Source organism: Rhododendron vialii, chromosome 1a (genome assembly GCF_030253575.1).
Source record: "Rhododendron vialii isolate Sample 1 chromosome 1a, ASM3025357v1".
Taxonomy (NCBI): domain Eukaryota; kingdom Viridiplantae; phylum Streptophyta; class Magnoliopsida; order Ericales; family Ericaceae; genus Rhododendron; species Rhododendron vialii.
Window position 1 is genome coordinate 5,688,611 of NC_080557.1, and position 25,780 is coordinate 5,714,390.

The 25,780-nt window shown below is 37.4% G+C and overlaps 3 protein-coding genes, 1 long non-coding RNA gene and 1 pseudogene across 8 annotated transcripts; 1 reads left to right on the forward strand and 4 right to left on the reverse strand.

Annotated features, from left to right (window-relative positions):
• Positions 1 to 4,215: 4,215 nt before the first annotated feature.
• Positions 4,216 to 5,966, reverse strand: LOC131299456 (putative UPF0481 protein At3g02645). Its single transcript, XM_058325017.1, has one exon. It carries the CDS (start codon positions 5,880 to 5,882, stop codon positions 4,407 to 4,409), a length of 1,476 nt encoding a protein of 491 aa, XP_058181000.1. The 5' UTR covers positions 5,883 to 5,966; the 3' UTR covers positions 4,216 to 4,406.
• A 2,963-nt stretch (positions 5,967 to 8,929) lies between these two features.
• LOC131299469 (uncharacterized) lies at positions 8,930 to 10,395 on the reverse strand. Its single transcript, XR_009190787.1, has 2 exons — positions 10,157 to 10,395; positions 8,930 to 9,340 (listed from the first exon to the last, which is right to left on the reverse strand). It is a non-coding gene; the product is annotated as an uncharacterized LOC131299469 (long non-coding RNA).
• Positions 10,396 to 10,922: 527 nt separating this feature from the next.
• On the reverse strand, positions 10,923 to 11,024 carry LOC131308708 (small nucleolar RNA snoR100; annotated as a pseudogene).
• Positions 11,025 to 11,204: 180 nt separating this feature from the next.
• On the reverse strand, positions 11,205 to 15,407 carry LOC131326875 (cuscuta receptor 1-like). Its single transcript, XM_058359786.1, has 6 exons — positions 15,035 to 15,407; positions 14,759 to 14,914; positions 14,568 to 14,654; positions 14,353 to 14,427; positions 13,796 to 13,942; positions 11,205 to 13,694 (listed from the first exon to the last, which is right to left on the reverse strand). The coding sequence occupies exons 1-6, from the start codon at positions 15,405 to 15,407 to the stop codon at positions 11,464 to 11,466; spliced, it is 3,069 nt and encodes a 1,022-aa protein (XP_058215769.1). The 3' UTR covers positions 11,205 to 11,463.
• Positions 15,408 to 20,873: 5,466 nt separating this feature from the next.
• On the forward strand, positions 20,874 to 25,295 carry LOC131299474 (uncharacterized). 5 transcript variants are annotated; one of them, XR_009190797.1, is made up of 5 exons: positions 20,874 to 21,012; positions 22,747 to 23,050; positions 23,158 to 23,399; positions 23,502 to 23,740; positions 24,995 to 25,295. XR_009190797.1 is itself a non-coding variant. In XM_058325037.1 (4 exons), exons 1-4 carry the CDS (start codon positions 20,960 to 20,962, stop codon positions 23,558 to 23,560), a joined length of 651 nt encoding a protein of 216 aa, XP_058181020.1. In that variant the 5' UTR covers positions 20,874 to 20,959; the 3' UTR covers positions 23,561 to 23,745. The 5 variants fall into 5 exon arrangements, 2 of the variants coding, with proteins under 2 accessions (XP_058181020.1, XP_058181031.1); XR_009190789.1 differs by having other exon boundaries at positions 23,165 to 23,399; XR_009190792.1 differs by lacking the exon at positions 24,995 to 25,295 and adding an exon at positions 23,879 to 24,469 and having other exon boundaries at positions 23,165 to 23,399.
• The last annotated feature ends 485 nt before the right edge of the window (positions 25,296 to 25,780 follow it).

The following is a 25,780-nucleotide window of genomic DNA, read 5'->3' on the forward strand; positions in this document are numbered from 1 at the left end:
AGATATTTTTCAATTCTTCTCTAGGTGCGTAAGGAAATTTAGAAGTGTGGAAATCCTTTTATTGTCTTGAAAAATGCAAAATCTCATCCACTTTGCTACAGCCACGTATTTGCTTATGGCACAAGCGCTCACATCCCAGTGGGGAGCCATGCCCACTAATGGTGGGACCCCTCATGGATAAGTGGCAGATCGAGGTGTGCAAGCGCGGGGTCCGGCACACCTTTCAATTATCCCACTAATTATACTATATTTTCATTTTAATTTGTAAAAGTTCTATAGGATTGGTCTCTGATTAATGCAAATCTCTTGAAAAAAAATATTTTTTTTGATAAAGTTTCGATACATGTCTGATAAAAATCATGAATCTCTCATTCATTTCTCTCAATGAATTATGGAGGAAGCTCATCCACTACTTGTACAAGACTACACCGACTTAAGAGCATGTACAAGAGATTCTTCAAACGCCTCTTTTAGGTATTGTACCTAGCAAATTGACATAAAACTGGCCCACAACAGGTAGCTAAAAGGATAGGTAAAATACCTTTCGCAACTACACCTCGTTATTTATTCCGAGGAACTGTTCACTAGGAATCCCTTTTTACAATATTTTTTCTCTCCTGTTTTTTTTGTGTTCCCCTTTTGCATGTTCACACCAACATTAGTTTACAGGTGGTAGGCATTATATACAATAGTTTATAGAATAGAGACATTTTTTTTTATCTGCCAAAAAGACATGGATACAGAGCATTGCTGCAGAATGGGTGAAAATTTGGGCAGGTAAAATACGAATAAGTATATTTTAACTAGTTATTTCACCTATTGTTGATGTACTTGCTCTAACAAACCATCAACTAACTTCACTCTTTAGTCTGAAATTACAAGAATGACCTTCTAACCAATTCTTTTGATGAAGAGCTCTAATCACCTACACACTCAGTTGCACCACATGAGCTGCTCTCTGCTAACAGTCGTTGTTGAGAAGGCTTATACACAGATTGAGGTGTAAGCTTGAACTGTAAATCTGTCAGTGGTCTAACCTCACTAACAATGTGAAACCCCCCTGAAATTTTAATTTATCGACCACTTTTCGGTATTGGTTATAAAATTAAATGTGATTATGCATATGTACATATACTCGTCTTCTTTTTAAAATTAGTGAGCAGTAATATTTATATTATAGACTATAAATTTGTTATAAGTGTAAAAATACATGTGAGTCATGCCCCCTTCAGTGTACAAATCTGCATCTGTTACTGTCATGGATACAAGTGTACAAATATAAGAATATCTTGAATATGTGTCAATTTTTATTAAACTGTATAGATATCGCTCTAACCTTGTTAACAAGCCTCACAACACGAGAATAAGGCACGAGTCCCTACGAGGCGGAGAACCGTAAAACATAGTAATCAAGAAAGAGTTAGCATCAGATCAAATATCTCTAAATTTTGTGAGATTATTCTAGATATACCTAGATTTTGGAAGATTATTCTAGATATTCTTAGATATACTTGGATTTTCTCTAGATTTTATTGGATTATGTTTGATAATGTTAGATAATATAAGATTATCCTAGATATTAAAATATAGAGAATTGATTTTAGCACTCCAAAAATTGATGGAGGGGCTCAAAAACGACGTCAACGTCATTTTGTGTATCAACACAATTTAGTTTTGGAGTCTCTCCATCAATTTTTGAAGTACCAAAATCACAATTCTAAAAGATATGGATAGATCTCATTAGATAATTCTAGATCTTGTAGCTTACTAGTATAATAGGCCTCCCCTCTCCTCCATATACTTTTGGCTAGGGGTGTCAAACGGGTCGGGCTGACACGGCACGACACGGTTAAATGTGGCACGGCACGACACGGCACGGTTTTAGTGGGCACGCGGACTGGCACGGGGCACGGAAGTGGGCAGGCACGGCACGGAAGTTGGCCTGGCACGGCACGGCACGACACGGTAGTTGAATGGGCACGGCACGGCACGACACGGTTCTAGCCGGGCACGGGCCCGACACGGTAGTTGAATGGGCACGGCACGACATGGTTTTGGCTGGGCACGACACGACACAGTTCTAGCCGGGCACGACACGACACAAGGCACGGGAAAAAAATTATTAATTTGACTTGTGACTCATGAATATAATGTGATTAAATGACAATAATTTTAATTACAAAACAAGGCATTTTAGTTTCATAATTTATAAAAAAATAAGCTTTTAAATTGGAACAACTAAAAATAAAAAAGGAAAAAACTAATTTTAAAGAAAAAAAACCTCCATGTGATTCAAACCCATGTCCTATGGAACTTGGGTTTGAAGCGCGGCCCATTTGACACCTTTAAATGGGCACGACACAATTAAAAAACGGCAATCAAGTAAAACGGGCACGACACGATTAAAAAATGGGCCAACATGGCATGACACGATTTAAGTAAATGGGCCCAGCCGGCACGATTGAAAATGGCACTACAAGATTAAAAAACGGGCCAGCACGACACGACACGATTTAAGTAAATGGGCCCAGCCCGGCACGACATGATTGAAAAATGGCACGACAAGCACGATTAAAAAACGGGTCGGCACAGCACGACACGATTTAAGTAAATGGGCCCAGCCCGGCACGACATGATTGAAAAACAGCACGGCACGACACGACACGATTTAAGTAAATGGGCACGGCACGGCACGACACGATTGAAAATAACACGGCACGGCACGACACGATTTAAGTAAATGGGCACGGCACGGCATGGCACGCACGTTTGACACCTCTACTTTTGGCGATGCGGCTTGTCTCCAAAGGCAGACCCGTGGTTCCTCGCCGTATTTCAGGACCTCACCGGATGTGAAATGGCAGTCGAGTCAAATGTGAAATTGATAGTAAGAAAGAAGCATGTTGACACAGAAAATAAAATCGTTGATGCTAAGCATACCGCTCTTCAAGAATGAAATCGACACAAGAGGTGAAAGAGAATCTAGTTTGCAAATTGAAGAAGAATGCAATAGATTCTTCCATCAATCTTTAATGATCAATCTATCGCCATGAATGATACATCGAAGATCCTAATTATAACCCAGAATTGGGTTAGCAAGACAAAAATTAAGAACAAATAAAGATAGACTTTAATTTGTTGGAGATGGTTTACAATGAAGTCTTAAAAGACTATTTATAGAAAACAACAAATGTGTAAGAAATAACTTTCTAACTTCTTCACTAGTCTTCATTCAATCATTTACTTCCACTTGTCCAAAAAACTTTCCACAACTTCCAAATGTGTAGAAGCATGTGTAAGAACATGTCAAATGTCCTGCATTTCATTAAAATACAAGGAAATAAAGGAAATACGAACTAGTTATATTATTAATACGAATTAATAGAAATAAAACAGGAAGCATTCTTATAATCGTCACTTTTCGGTCGATCATCGACAGACGGTGAATATATAATGTAAACAGGTAGATAATTGTGTAGTGTGACGCGACGATACTTCTTGACGGAACAATAATCACGTGGATTACAGAAAAATTAAAATTAGATTGCTTTCACATCCGCCAGTTTAATTTCCCAAACGAAAATTCTCTTCTAGGCAGTGCTACAAGTTTTCCAAGGATGGGCAAGTTTAGCATGTGATAATCAAGAGACTGAAATTATTGTTCGACCGACGATTTCCATTTGCAGCTTAGAAGAATTTTTTCTGTCATTGGGCTACGGAGTATAGTTCGTCGAAAATTTTAGACAAGTGCCTAAAACCACCATAAAAAAATTAGAAGAACAGGGGCTCGATTGATTAGTTGGGTCTGGCTTCGATTAGGCCCACTAGTGGATGGTGGAACCGGTACTCCTAATTAGACGGACAGACTCAGAGTTATGAAAAGAAAGATGTGACTCAATTGAGTACAGGAACATACCATCCGGGGTGGTAGCCAAGATGGCAATGGGTTACTCTTACTCCTATTCGGCTTGGCTCTCATGTGGTCACGGGTTCGAGGCGTTCCAACACCTCCTTGCTCCTGTTTGAACCCCATGATCCGCCAATTGTCTTCATCGGCCTCAGGTGGGGCAGTGCACACACCGGTGGGTTTCGGGTCTCCGCCGCGGGTCTGGTGTCCTTGTGACCACGCACAAGGAGGGTTGCCAGTTCCTGCACCTGGCTGCCCCCACCTCCACTCTTTTCGTAAGCAAAAACAAAAAAGAAGAGGAACATAACAAAAAACAGCAATCCATTACACTAGATCAAGAATCATATTGGTTTATACAAGAACAACAAAACAAGAACTCTAATGCACACAACAACGAAAACACAAAGAACCAAAGAAAGATTACAAATATTAACCAAACAATGCAGAAATTCCAAACAATGGAGATTCTCCTTATTGTTCTAAATTCGGAACACATGCACTAATTATGAACAGCTGGGTTGATCATATCAGGGCAGGTGTAAACTGAACAGAATGACTGCACACCCGTGAGCAACAAGAGCAAAATGCCTGCAAAAACTGTCAAAATCTTCCAAGAACCAAACACATACTTCCTCACGCCGGAATAAATCCGAACCCTCCGCGAATTATAGAAGAACTTGTTCACATCCTCAATCGTTTTATCGAAATATGGAGCATTCGTTAACCGTACAGATTTCCCAATCCCATCAAACAGTTGTAAGACCGCATCATCGCTTTTCAGTTGGTTTACAATGATTTTCTTTTCCCTGAGCAATTTTGCATCCCCAGCAGTGTCAATAATGCCGTCTAGTAACTCGGTGTGCCGTGCAAAAACAAGGGAATCGGACGCTGTTGATGCTTCGTACGCAATCAGGTTTCGTATTATGACTTCCGAGTGGACGTTCAAGGTGATGATCGGAAGGTAAAAAAAATTTTCCTTGTCATCGAACTTGATTGTCAAAATGTCACCAGTGGTTGGGCAGAATTCCACCCCTGCAATTTCGGAAAGGTTTGAAGCTGAAGGTATCATGATTTTCTCTACTTGAACTGGTTTGGGTTGCGAATTTTCAGGTTTTATGCTTTCTTTGGCTTTCGCAGCTAGGAAGGACAGCGCGGGAACCCTAGTAATAGTCTTCTTAACACTGTCTGCTATTTTCTTGATAATTTTAAGACTGGATAAGACTTCCCAAAGGGTAGTAAAAATTTGACAGGAATTAGCTGAATCGGCTTGTTGGCTTGATTTGGACTCTGTAACACTCTTTTGGGTCCCGGGGGCTTCCTGAGTTAACTGGTCTGCCAATGCGGGCACGATCATATGGTACAAAAGGTCTAACAAATGGGAACAATCGAGAACTCTGGTCAAAGGAAAGTCCTCCTTTAGTTTGACAGGAGAAATCGAGTGACAAAAAGTCGTCAAGATCAACGGCAAACAGTTATCATGAAGATCGTCTTGCGAGATTTGGATGGATATGATTTTGCTGAACAGAAAGAAGGGGATTTGGTTCTCAAGCAGCATGACATCACTTAGGATCGAGTCGTGGAACAATTTTCTTCCCGCGGAGTCAACTAAATGAGCTGCTTCAGAATCATCTTTGTTCGTAAATATCTGAAGAAATTCGAGCAAAAACAAGCCATCAATGGCCATTATCCACATTAGGGTATTGCCTTCAATGTCCAAATACTTGTGGTAACAACCGTAACATGCCCGAACCGTGTACTCGAATTCCATAAGCTTATCCACGAGTAGCTCGAATTCCTGGGTTTTGAACTGCTTCTGGAGCCGAGTTGCGGCAGCGAGCTTGTACAGTTCCATACCGTAGAGATCGGGATCGCAATGGTGGTACGGCCCCAAACCCATAAGCTGAGGCATGTAAGCTTCTGGCTTGAAAGAAGCTAGAGCTGCAGGAATGTTAAAGATGCACGCAGGAACTTCCATGTCAACTTTGACTTCTTCTTCCACAATTTTTTTGATCTGGTTGATCCATTGTTTCTCATGAGATCTTGAATCAAATATTGATGATTTTGCCATGTTAATGTTGAATGGATGATATTTTTGAATACTTGTTTATATTAGGGCTATCCAAGAAAAATCAAAAATCATGAAACCGGTCCGGATCGAACCGATCCATGCCTTTTGGATTTTATCCCTGGATCAATGGTTCGAACACAAATTCAAAAATTAAAAAACCGTGAGATACGGATTAAAATTGGATTTTCATTTCGAAACCTTGGATTAACCGAACCGAACTGTGAAATATTTAAAGTATACATCTATATGTGTAATATTTATAAATAATTGTAACTTTACTAATTGTTATGAATTTTTTTCTAACAATTTTACATTATTATGACGATATATAAAACTTAAGGGATAATAAGTGTGATGTTATGAAATGTCATAACTAATAAGTATTTGCACTTTGCATTTTTAGTTGGCAGTAGCATCATTTTATTTTTATAGAAGGAAATTCGTGGATAAAATCAGGATCGGACCGTGACTCACAGTTCGGATTGGAACCGAACCGTGAAACTTTTGGATTACGATTGGATTGCAATATTTTCCAAAAATCGTGAGATATGGATTAGAATTGATTTCATTGGAATCCGATCCAATCCGAACCGTGAACAGCCTTAGTTTATATATACAAGAGGTAAGGGGTGTAGTACATGTTGAAAATGACATAAAATGATACTCCCTCCGTCCCTTTTTAAATGTCCTACTTCGTAATTCCAACTTATTAAAAAAACATCATCATTATACTTTTCACATCAACTTTTTCCTCCACTTTCCCTACTTACCCATCATCATTACACTTTTTACTCACTAACTTTTTAAAATGGAATCTATTTTTAGGGACAAAATAGACAATGTACCAACTTTTACCCACTAACTTTACCAAATGGACACTTATTAAGGGACAGCCCAAAATGGAATACTGGACCATAATAAAGGGACGGAGGGAGTAGATTTTAAAGGTTTGGTGTGTAGTACTAATCCTCATAAGTGTGTTTATTTTTTTAAATTATAACTTGTGTTAGTAATTTCTTACTAATATATAGTGCAAGAAATTTGACACGTGAAAACATACAACTTTTGTAAATTTCTTAATAAATGGTAAAAATTGATCTTTATACTCTCCTAATTAATGCAAACACTCAACATTTCCTAGAATATGTTAAAAGTGTTTGCATGTGGGGACTGTTTCGTAAATTTATCTACTAAAAGACGAAAAAAGAAGTGTTCGCATCAATTTTTTTTTTGTCAAAAGTAAAAAGATTGTATTGATAAACGCCCAATAACACTTACAAAATGAAATCATTACAAAGAACTTGGATAAAGCTAAACTAATCGTCTAACAAATAAAAAACAAGTAAATTGATTACAAGACAATCGATATCTTTCATCCTAACTTAGACGTGGCCTAACACAATAGAGAGACTTTTAAAGACAAAAGACACCAAATACCGAGATAATCAGATGCACTCCACTCAAGTATGAATGCACCAATGAACTCCCAAGAACTACAGATCTGCCAAGCTATCAGGGGTTGCCTCGCCAAAGATATCGTATAGGGATAGAACGCTGAGCACAGATATTATTGTGAAACAACCTCGATTAAGAGAATCCGATCTGTAGACAAAATTCGTCCAAAGACGAAACTAATAACTCTCGTTGAACGAGAGACAAAACTCTCACAGATCAAATGACAAGTTGTAGATCTGGAGAGACAGAAGGGAAAAAAATAAAAACAAATAAAGGGAGTCGGTAGTACCATGGCCTTCCCCTCCCGCCGCTGCACACGGGTATGGAACCCACGGAGGGAGGGGAAGGGAGAAGATTGAGGAGTTGTGGTGGCTAGGGTTGAGAGAAAGGAAGAGAGAGATAGGATTGAGAGAGAGATAATTATGGAACTACAAGGTTGCGGGTTTCATTCTGTTCGCATCAATTAGGAGGGTGTAAAAATCAAATTTTTAAATGGTGCAAGAAATACAAAGTTTGACAGTTTCTTAATAAATGCTGCAAGAAATTTGGCAGTGTCTATTTTTATGCCTACCACTTTTTACGTGCAATGATAAGTTAGAGATTAGGATTATTTTGTTTTTATTATCTTCTCTTGTGATAAGTTTAACGAATATTGCCAAGCTACCGTGGAAATGAGGACTGCGAGCGAAACCAATCAACCAGAGGCAGCTCCGGCTTGGCAACCGCCGCCTCACGGGGTTATCAAAATCAGGGCCGATTCAAGATATTTGAATGTCCTAGGTGGAATGGTGAAACGGGCCCTACATAAATATCTTAATTTAAAAATAATAAACAAAAATACTTATCTATATATCATTTTCGTTCATACTATTTAACATGGTAAATATTTTGGCCTTAATAGCTTGTCCGGTTGCTATAATAGTCAATGGACTCGGGTTTGAATCATAATAGCTCCAATTTGTGTGATAAATTTTTTTTTTTTTTGGCAAACATACACTCCAAAAAAGTATCCTACCAGGATTTGAACTCAAGTATCTTACGTGAACAAAAATGATACTCACACAATAATTCAAATACAACCTCTCATATACGTATGGGCTCCACACATACTACTATCTATAGGTCCCACATGTATGTGAGAGGTTTTGTGAGTAGCATTGTCCTTATGTGAAAGAGCAAACAGTTTACCGCTAAACAATCAAAGGAGTTAGTATTATAGTGGAGCACAGAAAATATATATACTTATCTAAGAAGGAGTGTTCCATTTTTTGCCCAAAATGTAGAGGCCCAAGGTAGTGACCTCTTGGGCTGGCCCTGATCAAAATCAATGTTGATGGAGCTTTTGTTAAGGAAACTGCTAAGGGAGGCATGGGTTTTGTTATTAGAGGTGAAATGTGGAATAAATATCATGGACATGAAAGCTATTCCTATTCCATAATAGCTTCCACCACTTTTTCGGTGACCATTTTTTCGCGCCAAGAGTCTTGGAAAAGTGAACATGAAAATTCTAAAAAAACATATATAACGACTGACGCTTTGTGGTGATTACAACTGTTGCGTAGAGCGGTTAGATAGAACGGATAATTTATATAAGTTGAGACTACGTTACATTCCAATGCATCTTCTAGGCTATGTATAAAGCCGAGAAAAAGAAAACCAAAAATTTATGCGAATTTCGTGTATTTATCTCCTAGGCCTAAACTTCATTTTTTCCGGCCTTCTGCTTCCTGTAATTTCTTCTTTATATCACTCCTCCTTGTTACAGCAGCAAGCTAAGAAGTTTGGGGTCAACTTCCTGCATACACCTCCATTTGTGTAGGTTTTGTCATAGCAGGACTGGTTACAGTCGGTTTTCAATTTGATGCAGCGTCCCGGTATAAACTTGCACATGTCTCGGTCAATTGCTTGCCCTGTGATTCAACCAGTAAAAATCTTTACAATAAACTGAGCAAAAAACATAAAGAAATTAACTTTTCAATGAGAAAATTGCTAGTACTATCTGCAAATAACAGGGGTCAAGGTCGGCCAGTGAAATGATGGGGAGATAAGCTTCATCGTTTGAGAGGGAAACAGTTTGAATCATCAGTTAAGGCTCTTGAACGACCGCTCGGTGATGAAGGAGGTATGGGCGCAGAGACAGTATAGTGGAGGTTTGCCTAGAAGTATACCTACGTTTCTTTTATTCTTATTGATTAAAATTAGAAGATTCCTCTTTCGCACGGCAAAATAAAAGCAAAAACATTGGTAAAAGAAGGGTAATCTTGTACCTCCAACTTTTTATTTTCCTTCTAACTCTTCTTTTTACACGTGATAAGGTACGTAGTTTTGAAATTTCGCATGAGTAAACAAAAAATGAGTGAAGAAAATTTAGCCTAGATCATTTATCGACACAAAAAAAACTTGTAGATATTTCCTTTCATGAATTCACTACCCTTTTTTAATCATAAAAGAAAAAAAAAGATTTATAGACATATATAGAGCTCTCTGCATGACACGACACGGTCAAAAACATGTGTAAGTCTCTTTAACATGGTGATTGGTCTCTCGAATTTTTTGAGAGGGGAAGTCCATATGTTTTCCTTCACGTCCCCAATTCTTAGCGTCCATTTTTATTTTTTTTGGATATCGACGAGTCCTGAAACTATTTAAATTCCAAACGAACTTTGTAGAAAATAACGAGTAAATGTGGAAATTTAACAATATGAGTTGAGATAAGAAGTTTTTACCCAAACCCAAACCCAAAACGACGCATGAAATCAGTAGAAACAAACGCCCGTTGCTTGGGGAACTATGTCTGATGGCCATGGCTTCCTCCTCCCTCTTGATTGAATATGAAAAAAAGATATCTCTGCACTAAAAAAATTTCTTTGAATTCTGGAATTAATCTTATCAGAACAAACGCCCCTTACCTATAGGACATGATTAATTAGGTAAATTTGATTAAGTGGTTACACTTTGTGTTCTAACATTTGTAATTAATGGAGTAAATTAATTAAGTTGAAATGATTAAACGTGAACATAGGTTCATTAAACCTGAGCGGTATTCGTTTAATTGGTATCTAATTATAACGTAGGAATCTTTAGTATGGGAGTCGAATTCAAACATTTTTATCAAAACGTAAATAGACTTCGTGTTACGGATGACATAAACGCAAGGGGTTCATCATGGATTCGAGGACCCTGTAGCGCTCCAGGCGAGCTACATGGTGTATTATTTTATCTGGACCGTCATTCTCTACAATTAATGATCCGGATTTTATACCATTTGATAACGTTGTTTCGTTGCCTGCCCCATAATGGCAAAGCCATGTAGGGGTTGGGTGGGGCCAAGACCACCCTCCCCCACTTTGGAATTTACTAGTATTTTTAGTTTCGGATGTGAAATTTTTTTTTTTTCCAACAAGACAAATCCTATTCCTATTCTGTTAACGCCCAGTTGTGGCTTCCCCCACCCTCACACACATACACACAAAGAACCGAGGAGCTAAACGGATATTTGCTATTGAACCATGCCCCCAAATCAAAGTCGAAGGGCATCAGAGAGGGCAAGTATAGAGACCCAAATCTGTGCACATTACCATGCTTCCTTCATTCAAGAGAGCGGTATACAAGAAATATATTTACATCATGTCTGGTCGTATCATGGTCCTGTGTCCATACCCGTACTTCTAAACCACACACCAAACCAAAGGTGACTTTGTGAACATACAAATATTGCAACTCATTTACCATAATAAAAATTGAACACTAATGCATTATTTCCAGCCTCTGCCAAACACCATAGATATATTATATCCATATCCAATCAAATCGAACACAGACAAAAGAGAATCCACAAAACCAGTTAAAAACCTTGGCAAAGTTTACATTTACAAAGGAACTTCAATCGTTAAAAAGACGTCACCTTGAGTGCACTTTCGTTACAGAGGAACAAGCTTTAACGTACAGAAGCTAAACAGAGAGTAAAGATTTATTGGATGAACCTTGAGAAAAAGGGACACAAACAAAGTCACAACTAGTACATTGGCTTCAGCTATGTCTTTCGGAACATGGACAGCCTGGGAAAGTTATCCACAACAAAGTAGTAGCTTTCTGTCAAGCACAGTCCAATGAGGTTGAACCATGCCCTCCGCCAGTAAGGATTGATATAAAGAACCAGAATGATTCCGAGCAAGACTGTTATGTACGAACCAACAAAACTCCCGTAGAAAGCATTCGCGTCTAACCAACTATCTGCTTCCTGATTCTCTGGGGCGTTTGGCACCTGCGGCTGTGCCACAATCTTATTGCAACTGTTATGCAGTGGAGGTCCACAGAGAAGAGGATTCTCATCATAGCTACTTTCCTCAAAAGTCGCAAATTGACCCTTCCGGTCTGGAGTTTTACCTGATAAGTCGTTGTGTGCCACGCTGAAGACTGCCAAGGAGTTCAAGTCAACTAGTTGAGAGGGGATTTCCCCTTTCAAGAAGTTGTAAGAAAGATCCAAACTCTCTAATTGCCTCAGGTTTGAGAACGTTGCCGGAATGGGCCCGGATAAATTGTTATGCGACAAGTTCAGTGCACGGATGTGGCTCAAGTTTCCAATTTCAGGTGGGATTTCACCAGTAAATTGGTTGAAAGAGAAATCAATGCCTGACATGATGGAGAGGATTTTGGCGTTGTAAGAATAGGAATTCCACTTAGTGTTGAACACCACAACTTGTTTCAAATCATATTTTCCATAGCCGTTTGGAGAATCATAGCGCCAGGAGTCTTTTCTTGTTTGGGATAACATTGTGCTATTCACGAACAAAAACGATTGCTTCAAAATGAACCCACCCGCTACATAAAAAGGGAGTGTCATGTCATTGGTTCCAAAACGATTTATCTTGCCCAAGCAAGGTGGCAACGAACCAGAAAGATTATTTCGAGAAACATCAAGCATTGCCAATCGGTCTAATTGGCACAACTGACTAGGAATATCACCTTGGAAATTGTTAGATTTCAAGAGAAGAATGGTTAATGAAGAAAGGGAGCTAAACCAAGTTGGAATGATCCCAGAAAGAGAGTTCTCGCTTAGGTCTAACGTTATCAAAAAAGAATACGCAGCAATTCCATCTGGCATTGGACCTTCTAACCTATTTCTACGCAGGTAAAGATGTCGAATGTTGAGTAGGCAAGATGGTACAAATCCAGTGAGATTGTTATTGGAAAGGTCCAAAAACCAAAGGTTCTGGAGTTGGCAAAACTCTAACGGAATGGAACCGTGGAAATGATTTTTTGGCATCACTAATTCTCTTAAACCACTTATATTTACAATCCATCTGGGAAGATTCCCTGAGAAGTGGTTATCACTAATGTCAAGTGTCTGCAACACAGAAAGAGACAAACTTTCTGGGATATTTCCTGTAAAATTGTTTCCATCCAAATACAGACTGACCAATGAAGTTAGATTAAAAACACTAGGAGACAATTTTCCAGACAAATTATTGTTTGATAATCTGATGATATTCAAAGTAGCGCAACGTGTTGTAAAGTAGTCCGGCAAAACTCCTGACAAAAGATTGTTAGACAAGTCTATAAACCATAAGTCATTCATATCACGGAAAAGATGAGTGATAAGATTTCCCTCAAATACATTTCCAGACATACGTACTTCAGTCAAGTTTGGAAACATTAGGCTTATATTTGGTGGAATCCGGCTGCCTAGTTCATTGTTGGAGATATCTATGGCTAAAATGTTGAGGTGAGGATGAGATGGAAATTCCAAAGGCCCAACAAGGGAGTTATCACTTAGATATAGACCCTCCAGTCTTGCATTATTCTCTAGCAGCCAGCTGGGAAATGTTCCATTCAAGTTGTTGTGGGAGATTTCGACAATTCTCAAGTCATATTGGCAATACAGAAAGCTTGGAAAAGCTATACCGTAATTGCCCTTGGTTCCATTTGAGAGTGAGAGAAAATTGAGTTGGAACGTTGGTGCACAAGTGGTCGATTCATTTTCTGCAAGGAATAGGTTGTTATCACAAAAAATGACTTTGAGGTTGGAATGGTTAACAAATGACCCGAACGAGAGTGGAACTAGGAAGTGATTGGATGAAAGTGAAAGATATACAAGTGATGTAAGAGTAATGAGGGGAGATGAGGCGATATTTCCAGTCAATTGGTTATCAGAGAGATCGAGTACTCGAAGATCTTTCAAGTTTCCCAAACATGGAGGAAGAGCCCCTTCAAGTTGATTTCCACTAAGATCTAGCTCTTGGAGGTTTCTCAGTTCGCACAATCCTACACAATATGTAACGAATCGATAAAAGAAGATGAAAGCAGGAAGATGAGTTTGATGAAATCATTGGAATGTATACTTACTCTTGGGGATTGAAAATTACCTTGAGTAGGTAGATTGCCTCTGAGGCAACAATTAGACAAAGCCAAGACGTTAAGCGATGCCAAGACTCCAATGCTTTGCAGAAAGTTGTCGTCAAGGCAGGACCCACCCAAATATAAATCCTCCAAATTGCTTAGACTTGATAATCCTGTGTACAAGAGGTAAAGAATTAATGATCACATGGAGGCAGGGGTGGAGATAAATGGGGGGTGGGGGTGGCACTTTCCCTTCGTACTTATACGAAAATCATGCGGCGAATTATAAGTGAACTTCCATAGAAAAAAGTGCCACCCCTAGCCAAATCTTGGCTTCGACACTGGATGGAGGATATTTTGGCTCCATACAAGGAAAACCGCATGAAAGAGTGACTACAACTAATGAAGAGCAAGACTCTCCTGGGTAAGGTGATCCTTTCCAACCCTTATGGATTGGAAAATTTTCATCACAGACTTTGGAAATTTTCACCAACTCGACAAAATTAATATAAGCCAAAAAGGAAAAAGAGCAAGGACAAGATTCGAGCAGTGAAATTCATATTAATTTCCTTTTAATTAATACCTTGGACGAGTTCAAAGCTTTTGATTTGGGTAGAACTTAAATCCAACAACTTCAAACTAACAAAGTCATCTAATCCTGCGCATACCAATGAAACACATAGGAATTAAATTAAGAAACAAAATTAAAAGAGAAAAAAATGGCTGACAACTAAAAGACAAAATGTTAGAGTGTTGTTATCTAAAAGTGGAGTATCAAAATCAATATAAAAAGCTCACTTAATAATGATTGAATGGTTCTATTCAACAAGTTTCCACTCAAGTCGAGGACCTGCAGATTCTTCAAGCCTGCTAGTCCTCTAAAACCTGCAACCAAACAGTTTAACAGTTAATATTCCTCAAGCCTGCTAGTCGTCTTGAGGTTTGAGTATTGTTTAACTCGGAGAGATAAGAAACTATGAGGACTTAACTGTCAGAATGATTTGATCCCTCCAGCCGATTCCGTGCAAGATATAGATACTTGAGCGAAGAAAGCCCACTTAAGGATGGTAATATACTGTAGTTGAAGTAATTATCACTTAAGTCAAGGACTTCAAGATTTCCTAATCTCCAGAGGGTTTCAAATCCTGAAAAGAAAATTAAAAGAAAAGAAAAAATCGTCCAGAAGTCTGGTATCAATCACCTGATCAGAGAAACGAATTAGAAAGCTACTGAATACAACAGTTACTTGTGTGGAATGAACTTGCCTTCATTTTGAGGCCAAGAAGATATATTATTGTCACTCAAGTCAAGATTCACGAGTTCTTCAAAGGGAAGAAACAAAGAGCCATTGAAATATCCGACTTCCTCGTCTTCTTCTTCAAACCATGACGGGCTTCCATCTACGAACTCTACGTCTACAGTCATTGCTCCGGCTAGAGATAGTCCAGTCACACGCCCAGTTGAGTTGTTGCATTCAACTCTTTCCCATTCACAACAGCTAAGAGCCGATTCTGCCTCCCAAGATGGCAAATCGCCATCGGCGTCAAAATAAGGGTAATTGATGTTGGCTTTGAGAGTCAAGAGAGCATGCCTCTCTTGCTCCAAACACCCAAAGCAACGCCATCCCAACACCGACATCATCATCACCCAAAATAACAAACTACTTTCCATATCTACCTCTCTTTTATGAAGAACTGCACTCTGCTGGTGTTACAGGTTCTCTTGCGTACTAAGAGCTCAAAGGTAGTGTTTAAATATATAGGTGAGTAAAGCGGCTGTCTCGGACAAGGGCTGACTCCACCACTATGTGGTGTGGCTCTCTCTTAATGTGTGGTGGGAAAGAGTGCTGGAGCACCATGTGCTGATGTTACAGGAATATTAAGGCCTCGTTTCTGAAAGGGAAAGAAGTACTTATTTTTTAATAATGTAATTTCAAGTTCAAAAATTATGTGCTTACGCAAATAATTTTTCTATCAATATGGATCTTGTTTGATAGATCTCATTGAGATCTTTTATACAGTGCAAAAAGAATTGAAAAATTATTTTTCATTTACATTATTTTTGAATTTTAAAATATGAAATAAGTACTTATTTTTTAAGAAGATGTTCTGGAACGGACCTAATTAAGTAATCGCTCTGTTTGTGGGACAACATGTTACTTGTTCCTGGGACTGTGTTTGGCGTAACTTTTGGGGTGATGTTTCTTTACTTTTTGCATATTTAGTCCTTTTTCAAAGCTGTTTTCTATATAGTTCCGTGTTAAAAACGATTCATTATCCGAGTCTCCACGAAAAATAAAAAATATTAAAATAGTAATAGACTTGATTTGAAAAGGGGGAATGATCAGATACACCACTGTCTATAAAAATACGTGTTTATACTCTTTTTATTTTCGTAGCTATATTAGAATATTCTTATAGGATAATAATGATGGTAAAATTATTAAACCTAGGACCACTGAATTGATATTGTTTCCTGACGGAAACTAATCGGATTCAACGGTTAGGGGGACATTGACATTTGACCGAAAATGTGAGGGCTCGGCAATCGATCGAAATTGAAAGTCTGAGGGGCAAAGTGACACCAAGCAAAAATTCCAAGGGTGCAAAGTGTACTTTACCCTGAAATTTTGGAAAAAAACATTAACAATAAATGAAAACGTAAGAATGCTTGTGACATGTACAATTTTACGCACAAGCTCATAGAGGCCAAGGGCCAGAATCAAACACAGAAATACATACACACAAGTGTGGTGTCTATTCCTTGGGAGTGTGTGTGATCCTAGAATTTTAAAAACAAGAACCAACAAGAGCTGTAACACTCTGTTTCACGTTAAAAATCTACATATGTGATCTTAGATATATGAGGAACCATAAAAACTATTAGGCCCCATTCCAGAAATCCAAAAAAGTACTTAAAAAATAAGGGTCTATTTTCAATTGATTATATCTTGTAATTTATAATGTTTTAGGTGATTTCGAAAATATTTTGTTAAAGAATTAATTGAGATTTATCAAACAAGATCCATATTCGACATGAAATTTATTACAGATTTAAAGATATAACTAATTTTTTAGCTGGTTAGAATAGAACGATGAACAATTAAATTTGGACGGAGGGGAGTAGTACTAGTTTGATTTTAGCTTAAGAATTTTGGGCCATGTGGTTATTGTACTCCAACAAGTTATTAGATCAGTGTTCTAGAGATGGGACATTATAATTACTATCAGAGAAATCTGGAAGGGAGGTCAATTGCCAGTTGTCGGAGCGTTACAAATGGTATCAGCGCCCCGCTCTTGTTTTCAATTGATGTGTAGGATGCACTCTGCAACCACGGAAACCAGAGAGATTGCTAGGATAATGCAATGAAGGAGAAGTGAAAAATTCGGATTTGTAATACCCAAGATTTGAAAGAAGTGAGTGCTTAGTCACATGTTGGTAGCGAGCTAGAGCCTGGGCCCTCAATCGGTACGTATATTGAAAACCGACTTTCTAGTACAAATTAAAAATCGGATTAGTTTAATTTACCGTGCTAGTTGGGTCTGGCGTGGTTAGATAACAGAAAGAACGATATGCACGAGAAAGTAAAAGTAATATTAATTAACTCGTGATTTGAACACTACATGGAAGCTAAATTAATTTGATTAGTCCTAAAGTTGGTCCAGGCTAATGATCACCCACTTCAGGTTGTTTTTAACATTATATATATCTTTGTGGAAAAAAGAGACTTTCAAGACTTGGTGGCAATTAATTAAAGTAGCTTTGCTTTTAAAAATTTTCTACGTACACTAATAATTATCGGAACTTATAATTCAAAAAGGTGCGTAGTACTATTTGTTTTCTCGCTTTCATATTAGGGAATCAAACTATAACGTGTTCTAAAGTCATACGACCATTAAAAAGCTTCGTCCTACTGTAAAAATATTATAAGGTAAATTGGACTAGGGTCCGTTTTGAAGGTGGTTTTGGGTATTTAGTCCAGCTCAATGTGTAATAATGGTGAAGGTCTATTACTGCAACATTTATTAGGTCTATAGTCCGTTTTTAGACCAAAATGCCCTAACTAGCGTGTATATATAATGTGTTATTTTTAAATTTTGTTCCCTGTTGCTTTTCAACCCAACGTGCCAACCGTTTCTGGATCTCGAGCAGCACGAGCTCGCTGGTGCGCCTCTCTCTCTCTCTCTCTCTCTCTCTCTCTCTCTTCCTGTGATCACAGCTCGGTTCTCTCTCTCTCTCTTCCCGCGATCACAGCTCAGTTTTGGATCATGATCACTTTCACGATCTCGATTCTGTATTGCGATCACGATCTCGTTTCCCTTTGTGACGATCTCTCCCGATCAGGATCACGATCTTTGTCTTCGGAGTTTTTTTTGTTCGCGATCTCTGTGGTGATGCTTCTCTGTCGCTGTGTTCTTCTCTGTCTCAGTATTTATTTTGATTTTTGCTGTGTTCTTTTATTTTTGTATTTATAGAGTTTATTTGTTGAGATAACGTTATCTATTGCTTTATTCTGATAGATACTGAGATTATTTTTTGTTGAGATAACATTATCTATTACTTTATTCTGATAAATACAAAAATTATTGTTGCTGAGATATGTGTATCACAATGAACTGTATTTGCTGAGATATTGTTATCTCTTTCTATTTTTGTTTATTTGCTGAGATAGCATTATATCTATTTCTTTGTTCTGGTAAATACTGAGACTGTTTTTGTTAAAATAACATTATCTATTGTTTTGTTCTCATAGATAGACTACTTTTTTGAGATATGTGTATCTGATTTGTTTATTCTGATATAATGTTATTTATTTACAGACTGAACTGTTTTTTGAAGTTGAAATGGATTCTTCTATTCTTTTATTATGCAAATATGGATCCTATAGTCTTGTTGTTAAGGTGACAGAAGGTTATCAATTTGAGGATCTTATTGGAAGTATTTCTAACAAGTGGAATGGTTTAGTATCAACGAGGTTATTGTATTCTGTTTGTGATCATCTTAATGTACTCCTTGAGAATGATGATGATTTTCGTAATATGATGGATTTAGCTGCTGCATATGGTGCTCGTTTTGTTGAGGTATCTGTTGAAGACGGTAATTGTAGGGTTAGTAGCCGTTTTGAAATCAGTGAAAGCAGTCGTAGCAATGGAAATGGTAGAGTAACTAGTAGTTCACATTTTGAAATTGTTGAGGGTCCTCTTGAAAAGTTTTGTCCTTATCATGAGACAAAAAGACTTTCTGCTGATTGGGCATATTTGATTAGTCATGTTGGTTAAGAATTTAGAGGTGGTGTTAAGGATTTTAGGTTATCTTTGTGTAAGTATGCAATTAAAGTTGGATTTAGGTTCAAGTATTTGAAGAATGACCAATCAAGAATGACAGCTGAGTGTGCTTTTAAGGCAGATGGGTGTAAATGGTTTGTTCATGCAATTCTAGACAAATCAAATCATTTTTTTCGCATTAAGGAGCTTGAAAAAAAACACAGATGTGGTGCTAAAATTTGTATAATTGCACACCAAGTAGTTACATATATTGCAAATGTTTTGGTTTAACATCATCTTCCGTCGCCTTTTTTACGTCTTCTTCCTCCTCATTTTTTTTTCTTCTTCTTCTTCCTCTTCCAGTTGTTATTCCTCTTGATATAGCGTTATCTCTTTTAATTTTTGTGAAATTTACTGGCTGAAATGTATTGGTTGAGATACTGTTAAAACAGATGAGATAACAGTATCTCAATCAATTCAATTCACAAATAAACTTAGGAATAAAGCAAGACACTACAAGAAATTAGCCTTTCTGCGAGGAAATTTTTAGCGAGGATGTCTATTTCCTCGCTAAAGGAAGAGTTTTGGCGAGGAAATTATTGTTTTCTCGCTAATGGTGTTTTTTTGCGTGAAAGGCATATTTTCCTCGCTATTTACTTGTCGCTAAAGAGTATTTGCGACGAAGTTTCAAAATTCCTCGCTAATTGTTGTCGCCAAAAACATGGCGGGAATTTTTTATATAGGCGGGAAAAATGAATTTGCAAGGAAATATATTATTTTGTCGCCAAAAGCCTGTAGTGATTTTTTGTGGCAAACTTATTGGGATGCTAAAGTTGAAAACCCTTTGCGAGGAATTATTTTTCTCGCAAAAACATTGGTTATTTGCAAGGAAATAAAGAATTCGTCGCCAAAGACTATGGTTCCTTTTGGCGGGGAATTGTGTTCCTCGCAAAAAAATCATTTTTTTTGCGAGAAAATAATAAATTTGTCGCTATAAATCTAAACTTCCTTTTCGTGGTTATGTTAGTCCATGCAACAGTTAAAAGCACAATTTGCGAGGAATCGGTGTTACTGCAAAATGTGGTACTTTTGTCGACCAAAAAGACTGGTCACACAAGATAAACAAAAATAAAATATCGTCTTGTTGTGCTTCGGTGACTACCGACGTGGTCACTAGTTACTTGTCAAATTAGCTCCAAAAATCCCCACCAGCGCCAAGCTTTTTGGTATCATTGAAATTTTCATTTTTGTGATCACATAACTCATTCGCATACGTTTTACGTGAATGATTTAACATGTAGCTTGAGAATTTTAGTTGCGATCAAAACCATCTATCTTCTATATAATATGGATTAGATTGTTCGTACTAAGATTGAAATTAATCGTGTATAATTATTAGTTTGATCAAACAAAAAATACCATTTTGTTAATGAATTTGCATTCCAATGAAGGTGTTTTCTAAACTTGATCGAGCTGAAAAATTATGTGAATGATTTAATGAACAAGTAGAACAAAATCAATGGTCTCGATCGTCATGATTGTATCGCACTCATGTGGCTATTGTACATTCAATTACAGCACAAGACTTAGTTTATTATCAAATAGGGTTTTCTAAACCAGATCGAGCTAAAAACTTACGTGAATGATTAGATTGACAAGCACAACGAAATCAACAGTCTTGATTATCGTGATTGTGTTATGGTTGTGTGGCTACCATACATTCCACTATAGCATAAGACTAAGTTAGCTACTAAGTAAGTTAGCTACTAAGTAAGTTGAGCGTATAGATTTTAAAGGTCATTAACGAGTATATTATTATAAAGATTGATCTGAGCTATTAGGATTTCACATCTTATTGGTTCTATCATTTGTCACAAAAGTAAGTAATTATTGGATATTGGCGATCAAGTGATCAAAAGACATTTAATGCGTCTGGAGGAATTAAAGTTTAATAATGCACTACTTGAACACTGCTTGAGGTATTTTTTTCGCAATCAGAACTGTCTATCTTTTAAATTTAATAGAGTAGATCATTCATATCTAGAATAAAGTTTGTCAAACAACCTATAATCACCTAATCGGAATAGTTTAGTCATGCAAAAAATGATTAGACTCATCAATTTTTTTTATATAAAATGTTTCGATGAGGTAGTCGAGGGTGTCAAATCAATTTGAACTTTTGCAAGAAGATTCAATTTGACAAACTCTACAAGATGAATGATTCAGATAATTGAGTAAAGAGCGGGACGTGTCGAACTACGTGCTGCAGTATTCAAGTGTAGGGCATCTATCCTTACACAAATGTTTTGGTAGGCATACTAAAGGACGGCATCGGAAAAAAAGGATGAAAATAAAGAGAAACGGCGCCGTTTCCATTTGTAAAGAGGGGGAATTTTTTTGGCGGGCCGGGAAAAATTGGGCGTGGCGTTCCTCCTAAAGCTTATCCCCACTTCCTCTCTTACAATACCGCTCCCCTTCCATCTCTCTCACACCGCTCCTCCTCCATCTCTGCAACAGACCGCTCCCCCTCTATCTCCCTCACATCGCTCCTCCTCCATCTCTGCAACAGACCACTCTCCCTCCATCTCCCTCACACCGCTCTCCCTCCATCTCCCTCACACCGCTCCTCCTCCATCTTTGCAACTCCGACTCTCTCTTTCTCTCTCTCAAGGTATGGTTTTCTATTTCTCTCTCTTCTCCTCCATGGATCCCCTTCATCTCTGGCCGTTTTGTTTTATTGAAACAAAGCTGAGGAAATACAAGACATTTACCATGGGAACTTAAAAATAGACAATGGAGAACGAGGAAACCCTAACTTTGTTTTGCTAAAACAAAGCTGAGGAAATATAACTTTGTCTTGTTCTCTTTTAGGGTTTTTTGATACTAGGAACTTTCTGATTCAGGTGAGGGGTCTCTCTCTCTCTCTTGATTTTTCTCGATTAGGTTCCGAATTTCTTACTTTGGAGAAATAGCAAAGCGTTGAACAGAGATCAAGTAGTTCTGTTAATCTTTTACAACTGTTGGACTCCCCCTCCACCTGCAAGCCTCCCTTGATTTCTTCATAAAGACATTGTAACCCATTCTATGTTTTCTACATAGATTTCCCATATTGGGGATTAGTTTAATTTGTTATCCGAAATTGTTGATTAGTTTAACCTAATCTGTTCCTTTCGGGTGATGACCTGCTATTATAAAATCATATGTAGGCAGGGATAGGGTGTGGGGCTTGCTTGCAAGGTTTTTAATCTAATTTGTTCCTTTCGTTTGATCATGTGGACAGGCTTAAACTTTAGTTGTGAACTATGGACTTAATCACATGCGATGATTAATAAGTGGAAGAACTAAAAAGAAAAGGAACAAGGGACAAAAACTTGGCTCGCATAACAAATTATAATTTCTGAGGCATCTAATTTAAAATCTTTGTGCATTAGCTTTTAAGCCATCTAACTAATCTAAATAACAGAATCCATTCCCCTTCTTTCATTAGAACAGCCATTTGTTGTTTGGTTTTTAGTAAGTTAGCTTTTACTATGCTAACAAATGGTCCTAACTAGTACAACTTGTTGGATGAGGAAAAACGACGAAGGAATTTACTGATGGAGTTTTGCTTTTGCTTATATGTTTATGGCTAGATATTGGAGTTATTTCTTTTTATTTTATTCTCTCAGTGCCGTCGCTGTGAACAAATAATGCAGGATTTTTTTTTTTTTTAGGAAAATGTTTATCCAGCTGGGGTATTTGAACAAAGAGATGACAGGAATTGAAAAGGACAGGCAAGAAAGGATTAAACAAAACTTAAGAGAAATAGAGGCTGCTGGATTAGATATTACAGCGATGAAGGCAATGACAATGTCATTGTATGGTCCAAAACAGAAAGCTAATGGTAAAACCACTAAAGAGGGGAAGAACAAGGTGGGCCATGGCACTACTGATGAAGAATTTCTACCACCCGAAGGTGAAGAAAACCTCAGTGTCTACAGTGACGATGATGAGTCTTCTAGGTCGCAAGCTAAAAAGGTGATATTTGCACATGATTAGTCTTATAGTTGCAATCTTTTTATTTGTTTTGGGAATGCATAGGCTGTATTATAGTTGCAATCTTTTTAAATTTTTTTTGTTTTTAGATTTCAGGCAAAAGTTATGGGTCCAGGAAAAAAGAGAGGCACTTCTACTACTCAAGTTTTGAGAAAATCACAAAGAACTCAAGTTTTGAGAAAATCACAAAGAAATCAAGAAGAGGGTGGCAGCTCCAATGGAGCGACCTCAACTCTACCAAGACAACCTTTAGCCGATAATGGTCAAGTAATGTCTATGGTAGCTGCCAATGATCAGCATGCTAGTGTACCCACTACTTCTAATTGTTTAGGTGAATGTGTTTGTTCAATATACCTTATTTCTTGTTAGAGTTTTTATTCAGATATATTTATAATAATTTATAAGGTCTTTTTTGTTGCAATTCCAACTTCAGGTATGTCAAAAAGAAAAAGGGGCCTATCACAAGGCATTACAGTTCAAAAGATTGTATAAAATGGTGAGAAAATATGTCATGTACGTATCCCTGATGTTAAGTGGGGACCAATGGGTAAAAATGCTTCTTTGTTCAAGACTAACGTAGGCGTTGTATGTCACCTATTTGCTCCGTTGAGTGTGCCATACTGGAATGAAATGATGGACGTCCGAAAGGCTCCAATGTTCGCACGCCTTGCTGTAAGTAGTCTTTTTTTTTTTTTTGAATGTCATAATTTTTTACCATATTCTTAGTTGTTGAATTGTTAGTCTAAGTACTGAAAGACCTTTTGAGTTTGACACATAGCTTTTGTGTTGCTGTGTTGCTGTATTTGAAAGTGAAGAAAAAGAGGCTTTGTAAAGCTTATATCTAGTGAAGAAAATCAGCATTTTTAGTGCCCAGATAAGTCTAGTTACTGCTGTAATTTCGAACTAATCTTTGTTGCTGAAAACTGCATGTTCGTAGCTTGATAAAGTGCTGAAAATCAGATTTGGTTCTGCTGCTTTTCTGCTGTGTTTTGCCCAGTTTAAAGACTGTTTTTGGGGATATTTGAGTGTGAATTTGGGCCTCTTAAATCCCCCAACACTTCTTATGGTGCAAGTGCTTGATGTTAGACTTGAATTCCTATGTAAACTCAAGAAATTAGACCACTTATTGTTCTAGGAATGACATCGTACAATATACCTGTCCTATGAAAAGATACAAATTTTGCAGTGACATGGAAAGCCATCAGGAGTGTCCTTCTGTCACAAACTGTTCTATCTTTCATGTTAGCAGCTTGTCTTTATTTTATCTAAGTTGATTGAATACTGAAATTGAATTTTAGTTGTAGAAAATATGGGTATAAGTGCTGAAAGTGTGAATGTTAGTTAACATTTTATGGGTTGAGCAGAGCTGCACTTTTTATGGCTTTAGCTCATCCTTGTTGAGCGATTAACTTTTTTACAAAAAAAATTAGGTGTCAAGGAATCGAAGGTATATGGCTGGGGATACACCTATGTATTAGTTAAATGATTTTCACTTGCTGAGTGGTGGTACATTACTTTCCATATCTCTACTTGTTTCATTGAATCACTCCCTGATCGATCCCTATGACGCAGTTTAGTCAACCACCGTCAGTTCAAAGCAATTGTACCAGTGGAAGCTAATACCTGAAACTTAGTTTGCTTGTATTTCCTAGCTCATCAACTAATTTCAACCTTAAATATGCTAGATCTAAAACTAAGTTGTTAAGCTTATGTTCTTGGACTATTGTTAAGAGACTGGTTTTAGAGCAACTCATTATAATTAATGTTATCTGTTTAAAGACTCTGTTGCTGCTTTATTTCTTGTGGTTAAGTCACAATTTATGTGTTAAGCTACTCGGGATATTTATGTTTAGTAGCAATGACATATTGCAATCAATTATTACTCATGACTATAATTTGTAAAGCTTTTTATTGTGTTACGTGCAGATTGCTCAATAATCGATGGTGATCATTTGGTGGATGAAGATAGAATGTAGTAGGAGATATGAGATGAACGATGTTTAAGAGGGACAAAGCTGCCTTTTGTCTTGTGTTTTGGTACTACCAGATGGAAGAAGGATGTCTTTAGTTTTTGGTATATGTCTTTAGTTTTTGCCTTTGATATTTGATGTTATGTTGGGGGGTGTTGGCTTTTGTTTTGGGTATTGAAGAAGATTAAGGTTAAGATACCGTGTTTTGACTTATGTTAACTGGTTTAAGTTAATGTTATTCTATTGCCTTTGAGTTTGATGAATTGTCTTTGAAATCATGACTGGAAGCAAAGGAAAACATCTAGCAACTAGTATTTTTGTGTGATGATTTAGTTTGTAGCAAAAAGAACTATTTTTGCCAAAAAATTCCTTGCTATAAGAAATTCCTTTTTTGTGAGGGGCAAGTTTCCTAGCAAAAAGGATTCACCGGTTTGTCAAAAGAAATCGTCTTTGGCGAGGTACTTCTTCCTCACAAAAAGAAATCATCTTTTGCGACAAAAATATTCCTTGCAAAAAGCAAGACCTATTTTGGCAAAAGGAATAGTCTTTTGCGAGGAATAGATTTCTCGCCAAAAGATTTATTGTTTTAGCGAGGAAACACTTTGTCGCCAATGAGATATTTTTTGCAAGGAATGGTCCACTTTTGGCGACTAATTTGTTTAATATTAGCGTCCAATTAATTTTCTCTCTAAACGGTGTATTCAATTGTGACAAAGCCAATTTCTCGCAAAATGTATCTTTT

Bases quoted from the DNA above. Each gene is read 5' to 3' on its own strand.
- LOC131299456 (XM_058325017.1), bottom strand. From the start codon at position 5,882: ATGGAAGTTCCTGCGTGCATCTTTAACATTCCTGCAGCTCTAGCTTCT.
- LOC131299474 (XM_058325037.1), top strand. From the start codon at position 20,960: ATGCGTCTGGAGGAATTAAAGTTTAATAATGCACTACTTGAACACTGC. The intron at 21,013-22,746 runs GTATTTTTTTCG...TTTTTTTTTTAG, and splicing joins CTACTTGAACACTGCTTGAG to GAAAATGTTTATCCAGCTGG. The intron at 23,051-23,164 runs GTGATATTTGCA...TTTAGATTTCAG, and splicing joins CTAGGTCGCAAGCTAAAAAG to GCAAAAGTTATGGGTCCAGG.
- LOC131326875 (XM_058359786.1), bottom strand. From the start codon at position 15,407: ATGTCGGTGTTGGGATGGCGTTGCTTTGGGTGTTTGGAGCAAGAGAGG. The intron at 14,915-15,034 runs GCAAGTTCATTC...TTTTCTTTTCAG, and splicing joins TTCTTGGCCTCAAAATGAAG to GATTTGAAACCCTCTGGAGA. The intron at 14,428-14,567 runs GTGAGCTTTTTA...TGGTATGCGCAG, and splicing joins AACCATTCAATCATTATTAA to GATTAGATGACTTTGTTAGT.